Genomic DNA, 11,533 nt, shown 5'->3' on the forward strand with positions numbered 1-11,533 from the left:
CAAAAAGCTTTTTTGTTTGTGTTTTATTATGTTTTGTTTGCCACGTTAGAAACGAAAACTGAGAACCTGTTAAGATATCTATTTATTTAATACTAAAAAAGAAACAAGTCCACATATTTCTAGAAAAATAATTTTACTACTTTTTCCACTAAATTTTTTTGTTTGTTTTGGAACTGTTTTACATTTTCACAGATCTTTTTACTGCCTGACTTACTAGAAGACAACTGAATTCTCATATCTGCTTCAAGTTTCCATCTGTTGTGATATCACACGTCATGTAGCCTCTGGAAAAGTTCACTGTACTCTCATGAGAGAATGAAAGTTTAAAAATTTAATAATGTCCCAGTATTTTTTATGAGGTCCAACCTTGTGGACCTCCTAAAGGGGTCTCGTCTCAGTAACCCCAGGGGTCCTTAGACCACACTTGGAGAACTGCTATCCAGATCATTTCCCAAATTTGTACATTGGCTCAGTGCATGAAAAAGACCCACCCAAAGCCTGTTATCACAAAATTTTGTAATTATGTCAACTAAGAGAAACTCTGAAAGCTTTCAGAATGGGCTGGGGATCAGAATGATACTGGAATCTCAATAGCAGCGTTAGAATCTATAAATCAACAGGTAGACAAATAGCTCCCTGAATACTCCGAGAAAATTACTTCCAACCAAGACTTTTATATCTACTGACATTATTAGCCAAGTGTGAAGGGAGAGCATTTCTGAAATGGGAAGAGTCTCAGAAAGCATACCTCCTGTTACTCATACTCAGAAAGCTATTGCTCAATTTTATAATCTCCCAAAGGAAGGAATACATTGGAAATGGCAATACAGGAGACTAGCGAAGGCTAGCATTAGGAAGGTGTTGATGAAAGAACCAGCAGGCCTGGAAGCAACCTGTCCAGGTTGGAGCAGAGGTCACCAAGAAAGAAATGCAAACCATAGAATATATATTTGAACACAGTGAGACAAGACTTATACTTCTGGCACACAACTTGCTAATAAATTAATAGTGTTTATCTTGAAAAAAGGAAAAAAAAGAAAGAATTTTAACTCCAGGGAAAACATGGTTCTCTAAGAAAGGAAATGAAATCATGGTATACTGTAAGGCTAACAGGGCATAATACTTACATAGTCTTAAAGATGTAAATTCTGACATTTAATCGAATCAAATTACATAACAGAACTAGTTGAGAAGGCTGGGCACAGTGGCTCACACTACCTAACACTTCAGGAAGATCACTTGAGCCCAGGAGGACCTGCCTGGTTGACAGAGTGAGACCTTGTCTCTAAAATTAAAAAAAAAAAAAAAAGAGAGAGACAATCTTAGAACTATTGAGAAGACAAAAGGGTAAGTTTGGGGAAACTGAGAAGTAAATAATATCTAAAACTGAAAAATAATGAGAACACATTATCAGCATGCTTAGAGACATGGACCTTCTTAGAGCAGAAACAGCCCAAAGAATCAGAAATGCTTCTGGGCAGTGCCCATCAAGAATGAGAAGCAGAGAACCAGAAACTGCTTGTTTTTATCATAATTCCTGTAGAACTACTTCACTTTTTATTAAATATATAACATATGGCTCATTAAAATAAACACTTAGCATAGTAAAGTGTATATTAATATAACTCATGTGGAGTGCAATTTAGAAATGTGTTAACATTTACACTAAGAATATTCTTTGACCCATCAATACCATATATAGAATTTTATCCAACAGTGTGAGATTCATTGAATTAATTATGGTACAGTCACACAATGAAGTATTATGCTGTTACTTAAAATAATGATACTCCCAGTAAAAAAAAAAAAAAAAAAAAAGTGGGTTTACATTTGAGGAAAGATATTTCCCTCCCCAAGATATCTCTCCTTTAAAGCACTATCTCTATTATAATTTTGTATTCATTAGTTTGATATTTCATTGAATGCCTGACTCTGCCAATGGATTGGAAGCTCCATAAGACCAGAGCCACGTAGTCCCCAACCCCTAGGTCACAGACCAATACCAGTCTGTGAACTGTGCATGCGCGGGATCTAGGTTATGAGAATCTAACCGTAAGTGTAATGTGCTTGAATCATCCCAAAACCATCCCCACAATCCAGTCTGTGGAAGAGTTGTCTTCCACGAAACCGATCCCTGGTGCCAAAAAGGTTGGGGACCCCCGAGAGCCCATATCTCACTTTGCTCACTGATGTGTTCCTAACCCTTTACACTGTACCTGGTACCCAGGCAGCTATTTGATGTCTGAATGAGCATCAATGAGCATTCATGTAGATGATGACAAATGTCTGCCAAACTTAAAGGTAGGCAGGGCTTAGCTCTGGTGGGAGAACTACGAGTTCGACCTGGGTTTAATCCCCTGCTCCAGCATGACCTTGGGCAAGTCCCTTACATTGTATCATTGTATCATTGTAAACATTGTATCATTGGATACAATGACAGCAGGTCCTCAGTTATCCAATTACATGATTCCTTGTAAATACCATGGAAATGTTTAAACTTTTAAATTATACAAAATATACTCACCCAGAAGACTACAATCTAATACTTCCTGGCTGTTATTTTTTTATTAGTGAACTTCTGCAAGATTTGGAAAACTGTGAAAATGATCCTGTGGCCATAGCAGAGTGTTTTGTGTCCAAGGTAAGCAGGGTTCATCCTTCTGGGCCAACTGAGACAGATACAGAGTACAGAATTTTTCATTTTAAAGTTAAAATGACTGGTTTGTTTCATATCAGATAGAGTTAGCCACTAATCTTTCTCTGGTTTGTTTGTTTGAGTAGCAAAAATGTATTGTTCCTGGAGCCAGGGAGATGCTAATCTCGTAGTTTTTCTAGAACTTGTATAGTAACTGAATAATGTTACTCTTTGCTGGGAAAAACTTAAAGCTTGGGAGGGGACAGCCCGGGGTAGAAGAATGTTAGAAAAATAGGCCAGGCACGGTGGCTCACACCTGTAATCCCAGCACTTTGGGAAGCTGAGGCGAGCGAATCACCTGAGGTCAGGAGTTCGAGACCAGCCTGACCAACATGGTGAAACCCCGTTTCTACTAAAAATACAAAAATTAGCCAGGTGTGGTGGCACATGCCTGTAATCCCAGCTATTCGGGAGGCTGAGGCAGGAGAATCACTTGAACCCGGGAGGTGGAGGTTGCAGTGGGAGCCGATATAATGCCATTGCACACCAGCCTGGGTGACAAGAGCAAGACCCTGTCTCAAAAGAAAAAAAAGAAGATGAATGTTAGAAAAATATAAAACACCACTAAACTGTTTTAGTTTAGTGAAAGTGAAAGGTTAGTTTTAGTGAAAGTCCAAGAGAATCTAAATATTTTACGTATAATATATGTGGCACTAGCCTAGTCTCTGTGATTATCTTTAATATAGATAATTATCTTTTGAGGGATAGAGAGACGCAGAATTAATCTCCTACATTTTAAAAAATGTACTCTTCCACTGTTTTCTTAAGCTGCATCAATGGTTTCAAAAAAGACAAGGAAAGGATTTGACTTTCAAAGCTTAAATGACAGTGAGCTCGTGCTCTGAACTGGAATAGGAGATGGAATTCTGAAACCTACCCGGCGAGCCTTTCCTACATTACTTTCTCAGCATGCTACCTAGTATATAAAGATTCCTGTCTTGTTTAAATTATATTAAACATTCAACAGCTTTGGAAAGCCTTTAGCAGAAATTGTTTTGCAGCAAACTTTCATGTGGTTTCTGCAGTTGTAGTTTGAAATGCACGAAGGTTTAATAAAAGTTCATAATGGCGCTCTGAGACCCACTGGGAATTAGCACTGTATTTCGAGCTCCGGAGTCGGGTGTGAACTGGGAGACGTGGTTCCAGTCTGACTTGGCTCTGGACTGTTCCACAGGGTCATTTCTGATGGCGGCAGATCCATCCAGATGGCTTCCAAACACAACACCCTGGTTTTTATTGGAGCAAAGTTCCTTAAAGGCAATCCATGGGCTCGTATATAAAACTCTCCTGACTTTGTGTGTGTGTGTTCACATGTAAAATGTTTGTGCACACACATTTACCCATGTGTAAGCTTAAACTTACAATCCTTTTCACAGTTGCCTGTGTCAAAATTGGACAGGGATTTGAAAAAAAGAAGAAAAATGAAAGAAGGCGAAATGGGTAAAAAGATATGCTGAGTATATCAAAGGAGATATGTTAGAATAACCACAGCACATAAACAACGTAGAAGCTTTCGGAAATGTTTGGGCTTTTACTGGTAACTGTAATCACAAGTTGATTAAAGATGTTCCAGCGTATGCTTAGCTCTCGCTTAATTATTCACATAAAAGTTTGTTTATGTGCCGTGTTGCCAACTCCCAAATCTTCCTTTTCATTGTAATATTGCCAAGTTTAATTAGAAGACTGACTTGAGCACTCTGCATTTTCGCATGGAAACGGGGAATCGTGAGGGAGTGCTGGGCTCAGGCACTGCCTGCCTTTCACTCAGCACCCTGACATTTAGAAGATGTTACATCTTCTGAAACACAACCAGCTGCTCAACTCTAGGGAGGAATGGAAAATTGCTTTAATTGGGAGGCCATTAATGAAAGAGGTGAAGCTGACAGTTGACTTCTGCTTTTATCTGAACCACTGGAACCTGCACAGAGATTCATCTTTGACCTTGCTTACTGTCATGGTATGTGTAGGTTACAGAAGTCCTTATCAACAAATGGAGAGCATGGTTGCTTTTTACGTGATGCTCAAAGAAGAATGAACCCACAGTTCTCTCGAAGGACGGAAATTAAAGTTTCCTACTGGGCAGGCCAAACCTTCTTCCAGTAAACATTTGTCTGTTTTAGGTCCCTGGAAACACCTAGAATGGCTCACTTTGCTGCTTTTACAAACTCCACCTTCACACCCATCCCTTCTCTTGACTGGCAGCAAGGCTGACCCAGGGCAACATTTAGGAGGGAGACAAAGTCTGTCTTTAGAGCCTCAACCTCCCCTTAGCTGCCTACTCTCCCTCGTTGTGTTGTGTCTTCTTCCTTTTAGAGCCCAGGAAGTGTGTGTGCACACACACACATGCATATACACACACACACATGCACACGCACACACGAAAGCATGCACATGTACCACCCACTTTCTAAAATTATCCTCAAGGAAGTGTGGATATTGGATAGTCATATGATTAGCGTGAATTTAAGTCAAAGTTACCTTTCCCATGTGCTATTTACATATTCAGTCTTTCTTGTAGTGTCCAGTGAAAACTTCTCAGGAATCAGGGAGAGGAGGACCCTGTGGCAGAAGAAACCCTAAAATCATACATATTGCTTTACTTTGGCTCCCTATTCAATAAATATTTGAAGGACCCATGTGCTTGATTGGTCAGCACTGATTATATCATATTTTGGCTCTTTCATAATTAAATGTCTCATTTCTATGTCATCTCTAATTACAATTTGAAAGATTTGAAGAACTAGAAGGAATATATTTTCTTGTAATTTGTATGTATTTGTATAACACATTCCCCTAAATCCTTCTAAGCGGATTTGGGGTGGCATATTTAATAAATAATGGTATCTAATTAGGAACTGTTGATTTTTATGTGGAACCGTCATTTGTAAGGTCCACAGAGCTTTACAAACCTAAGGGCAAACTTGCATTTAATTCCAATTAAGGACATATAGCTGATTTAAATCAAAACCCTCCAATTTAGAATAGGAATAGAACCATCATATCACAAAATGCACAGAAATTCAATCGTGCGTAAGTCGTGAGGTCTTATGATAGCTGAGTACAAGTAGGTCACTATATTATGCAATGTCAACCTACTTTCATTGAAACCATTGTTTTCTCATTTGTATTTTAAATGATCCTGCAGGTCCCAAATTGTAAGGAAAGTCAACTTGATATTGTTCTATTCCAGGTTGAGTATAGCAAGAGGCAGGAAAGAAAAAGCAAGAAACTCAGAAAGTATGAGCCAATCAGAGAAAAGTCCCCATTTGGTACATTAGCTTGCTCATAGACCTTGGGTAAGTCACTCTGGCATTTTCATCCATGGAGCCAGAGCTGGCTTCAAGAACCCATAAGCGAACTCAGGTGCACAGAGGGGCCCAGGTAGAGTCTGTAGCGATCGAGGTATTTGCCTGGTCTCCTGGGGATGGTCATTGCCGTGTGAAATGGCAGGCCCAGGGCTGGTGGGTCTTATGCTTCTTCAGGAGAAGCTAGAAATTGAAATATTTTTTTTTTCTTCTTGAGACGGAGTTTCGCTGTTGTCGCCCACGCTGGAGTGCAGTGGTGCGAGCTCGGCTCACCACAACTTCCACCTCCCGGGTTCAAGCAAGTCTCCTGCCTCAGCCCTCCGAGTAGCTGGGATTACAGGCATGTGCCACCACACCCCGCTAATTTTGTATTTTTTTAGTAGAGACGGGGTTTCTCCATGTTGGCCAGGCTGGTCTTGAACTCCTGACCTCGGGTGATCCACCCGCCTCAGCCTCCCAAAATGCTGGGATTACAGGCGTGAGCCAGCGTGCCTGGTCGAAATAAAAATATTTGTATCTTTCAACTTTTAAAAGTTGGCAACTAATTTAGACTTTTTAAAATAGCGTGCTCGAAAATTTGGTACAATGCTTGAAATGTTGGCAAGGCCATGGGGAAACAGACACTCTCACAACTGTAGGAAAAGAAAATGGCACGGCCCCTATGGAGAGGAATTGGGCTGTGTATCTGGCATCTGAATTCACCCTTTCACCCATCAGTCCTACATCGAGAGATCTATTCCAAGGACACACTGACAGAAATTCACGTAAGCGTAATACTGTTTAATGTTTGTTACTGCAAAAGACTAGAAACAGCCAAGTCCCTAAATAAGAACCTGTTTGAATCAACTTTCGTATCCACATAATGAAGTACTGTGAAGCAATAACAGTAAAGAATATCTTGGCCGGGCATGGTGGCTCACGCCTATAATCCCAGCACTTTGGGAGACCGAGGCGGGCAGATTACCTGAGATCAGGAGTTCAAGACCAACTTGACCAACATGATGAAACCCCATCTCTACTAAAAATACAAAAAATTAACCAGGCGTGGTGGCAGGCACCTGTATTCCCAACTACTAGGTAGGCTGAGGCAGAAGAATCACGTGAGCACAGGAGGCGGAGGTTGCAGTGAGCTGAGATTGCGCCACCGGACTCTAAGCCTGGGCGACTTAGACAGGGTGAGACTCTGTCTCAAAAAAAAAAAAAAAAATCTTTATACACTCCTTGGGGAAGGGAGTGGATAAAAGCGTGTGTACAGCACTGTGGTTCCCAAAGTGTGGTCCTGGACCTGCAGCATCAGCGTCACTTGGGAACCTGTTAGAAATGCAGATTCCTAGGCCCTACTCCAAGACCTACTACATCAGAAACCCAGCAATCTATGTTTTAACAGGCCCTCCAGGTAATTCTGATACTCAAGTTTGAGGATCACTGGTATAACATTTGTTTATATAGGAGATGAAAGCCTGTAAGATTAAAAATTGATTAAAATTGATTAAAAATTGATACAGGAATGGAGGGAACAGACTAGAAGGGAAAAGAATAGAGGTTAGGCTTCTTCGGAGGCAGGGAGCGGTGGCTCACACATGTAATCTCAGCACTTTGAGAGGCCGAGGTGAGTAGATCACTTGAGGCCAGGAGTTTGAGACCAGCCTGGCAAACATGACAAAACCCCATCTCTACTAAAAAATAAATAAATATATATATATATATATAAAATATATTTTTAATATATATAATATATATAATATATTTTTATATATATAAAATATATTTTATATATATAATATACATATTATATTTTTTAAATATAATATTCGCTAGGCCGTAGTGAGTAGCTGGGACTACAGGTGTACACTACCACACCCAACACATTTTTTGAATTTTTAGTAGAGATAGGGTTTCTCCATGTTGGCCAGCTGGTCTTAAACACCTGGCCTCAAGTGAACCACCTGCCTTGGCCTCCCAAAGGGTTGGGATTATAGGTATGAGCCACCGTGCCCGGACTAAAATAAGGAAACTAAACAGAATACCATTGTTACACTTAAATAATTCCATAACATCATAAAGTTTCACCAGTCACTATTCATATTTCCTTTTTTCTTTTTAAAAGATTTTGCCTGTTTGATTTGCAAATAAAAATCACACAGAGCAGGCCGGGCATGGTGGCTCACGCCCAGGAGGCAAAGGCTGCATTGAACCAGTATTACAACACTGCACTGCAGCCTGGGTGACAGAGCAAGACTCCATCTCAAAAACAAACAACAACAACAACAACAACAACAAAACACACCACTTCCTACCTCTGTCTGCTGAGAAATCCTAGAAATGATGATTACCCTACAGCAAGAGTATCCCTGATACCCAGATTGTGGTCTCCCAACACTGTTTCCTGCTAGAAGGAATAGGGACTCCATGAAGAATGACTGTAGGGCACAAAATATACAAGATAGTCTGGAACATCTTGTCACACCAGGGAACAAGCTACAAAACACCATAGGCCAGGTCATGAATGCTCAAGAAGGGGCTCCTACTAGCCAAAAATGGGATAATGTGAGCATCAGTGAAGATAATTAACTGAAAGCAATGAAAATTCATTAAATAGGCCCACATTAATGAATTTTTAGTGATATTAAAACACCAAATTGATCACATTTGCATGATGCTGGAGAATCAAGGCATTATTTTGAAAATTAAAGGAAAGAATTGACTGGGTGTGGTAGCTTATGCATGTAATCCCTTACACTTTGGGAGGCTGAGTCAGGGGGATCACTTGAGCCCAGAAGTTTGAGACCAGCCTGGGCAACATAGCAAGACCCTGTTTCCATAAAAAAGTTTAAAACTTAGCCAGAGGTGGTGGCATGCCTGTGGTCCCAGATACTCTGGAGGCTGGGGTGGGAGGATCGCTTGAGCCCAGGAGGTTGTGGCTGAAACGAACCATGAAAACACCTCTGTACTCCAGCATGGGTGACAGAGCAAGATCCTGTCTTGAAATGAAAAGGAAAGAATTACGCATTTATTCTGCCTTTCCCGTACAGACCATAAACTTCAGAGTAACCAAGAGTTAATATAAGGAGGTTCTATTTTTGGAAAGATTCTAGCTAATAAATAAGGAATAAAGTATTAGAAATACCACTCTTTCCCAAACCCTAATAAATTAATAGATCTAGCCAATAAGTACCAATGGTTGTTAGCATCACAGAAGAGAGACAACCAGACTTTATGTCCATTGGACTTCCCAATTCCATTAGACTTCCATTGAACTTCCATTAGAGGAAGGACAAAATAGCCACTAGTGTATTGTGCCAAAGTATGGAACCTAAATCTGAGCAAGTCTGTACTAAACCAGTACGACTATAATGGACAGGGCATATTGAAACCAGGCTGGGCATGATGGCTCACGCCTGTAATCCCAGCACTTTGGGATGCCAAGGTGGGTGGATCACTTGACAGGAGTTCAAGACCTGCCTGGCCAACATAGGGAAACCCTGTCTCCAGTAAAAATGCAAAAGTTAGCCAGGTGTGGTGACGCATTCCTGCAATCCCTGCTACTTGAGAGGGTGAGGCAGGAGAATCACTTGAACCTGGGAGGCAGAGGCTGCAGTGAGCCAAGATCATGCCACTACACTCCAGCCTGGGCAACAGAGTGAGAATCCATCTCAAAAACATAAATAACAAGGAAACTCTAAGGATGTCATCAGTAATACTGGAACTGGGGCTGTGCAGCACAACAGTATGGTTTCTTCAACTCACTTGCAAAAGGAAGAAAACTAGGGGAGAACTGAAAGATTAAAAGGGACTACTAAAGAGATAGCAGCCATTTGCTCTGTGTGATTTTTTTTTTTTTTTTTTTTTTTTTTAGTTAGTTAGTTTATTTATTTATTTATTTGTTTGTTTGTTTTTTTAAAGACAGTCTCACTCTATCGCCCAGGCTGGAGTGCAGTCGTGCAATCTCGGCTCACTACAAGCTCCGCCTCCCGGGTTCACACCATTCTCCCGCCTCAGCCTCCCGAGTAGCTGGGACTACAGGCACCCGCCACCACACCTGGCTAATTTTTTGTATTTTTAGTAGAGATGGCGTTTCACCGTGTTAGCCAGGATGGTCTGAATCTCCTGACCTCATGATCCACCCACCGTGGCCTCCAAAAGTGCTGGGATTACAAGTGTGATCCACCATGCCTGGCCTGCTCTATGTGATTTTTATTTGCAAATCAAACAGGCAAAATCTTTTAAAAAGAAAAAAGGAAATATGAATAGTGACTGGTGAAACCTCATGATGTTATGGAATTATTTAAGTGTAACAGTGGTATTCTGTTTAGTTTCCTTATTTTAGTCTGGGCAGGTGGCTCATGCCTATAATCCCAACACTTTGGGAGGCCAAGGCAGGCAGATCACTTGAGGCCAGGCGTTCAAGACCAGCCTAGCCAACATGGCGAAACCCTATCTCTACTAAAAATTCAAAAAATGTGTTGGGTGTGGTAGCGTACACCTGTAGTCCCAGCTACTCAGGAGGCTGAAGCAGGAGAATTGCTTGAACGCAGGAGGCGGAGGTTGCAGTGAGCCGAGATCACACCACTGCACTCCAGCCGGGGCAACAAGTGAGACTCCATCTCAAAAAAATAAAATAAAGTCCTTATTTTAGAGATACATGTTAAACTATTTACAAGCAAAATGATGACTAGAATTTAATTCAGGATGATGGGGAAGCAGGGGAGTGGCGGGGGGCAGAGACAAGGAGTTAATGATTATTGAGGTTGGACGATGGAAACTTGGGGATTCATTTTACCATTCTCTCTACTTGAAACTTTCCATTAAAAAAAAGTTTAACCTAATTCCAGTTGAGGTTAACAAGAAGGATTCTAAGTAGAGATTTTAGAATTTTAAAAAATTAAAGCATTAAAGCTGCCAGAAAAATAGGCACTTAGAGTCACGTGAATCTAGCATTAAGTGGTCTAAAAAGTAAAAGAAAGTAAAAGTTAAAAAAAAATTGCAGAATATGAAACCCCACCAAAATAATCTGTGGCTCTTTTTCAAAATATAATTTCAAGGCCAAGCATAGTGGCTCATGCCTGTAATCCCAGCACTTTGAGAAGCTGAGGCAGGCGGATAACTGGAGACCAGGAATTAGAGACAAGTCTGGCCAACATAGCGAAACCCCATCTTTACTAAAAATACAAAAAATTAGCTGGGCATGGTGACGCATGCCTGTAATCTCAGCTACACGGGAGGCTGAAGCACAAGAATTGCTTGTACTGGGGAGGTGGAGACGGAGGCTACAGTGAGCAGACATCGTGCCATTGCACTCCAGCCTAGGCAACAGAGCGAGACTCCATCTCAAAAAAAAAAAAAGTAATTTTATTTTAGATTTTGCAAGAGCTAGTAATTCATTGGCCTTGAATTAGTTATTCTGACTGACGGTCTTACCATCAAAAGTTCCGGCCACTTCACATATACACCATGGAATACTATGCAGCCATAAAAAAGGATGAGTTTGTGTCCTTTGTAGGGACATGGATGCAGCCGGAAACCATCATTCTTA

The 11,533-nt window shown here is 40.8% G+C and overlaps 1 protein-coding gene across 1 annotated transcript in view; it reads left to right on the forward strand.

Annotated features, from left to right (window-relative positions):
• The window catches only part of PLEKHG1 (pleckstrin homology domain containing, family G (with RhoGef domain) member 1), a 182,011-nt gene that overhangs the window by 116,368 nt on the left and 54,110 nt on the right, over positions 1–11,533 (forward strand). Inside the window, exon 4 of the mRNA XM_011988722.1 lies at positions 2,572–2,641. Coding sequence (XP_011844112.1) covers positions 2,572–2,641 — 70 coding nt within the window. The remainder of the gene's footprint in view (positions 1–2,571; positions 2,642–11,533) is intronic.

The sequence above is a fragment of the Mandrillus leucophaeus genome, unplaced genomic scaffold (genome assembly GCF_000951045.1).
Source record: "Mandrillus leucophaeus isolate KB7577 unplaced genomic scaffold, Mleu.le_1.0 Scaffold337, whole genome shotgun sequence".
In the NCBI taxonomy this organism is placed as follows: Eukaryota; Metazoa; Chordata; class Mammalia; order Primates; family Cercopithecidae; genus Mandrillus; species Mandrillus leucophaeus.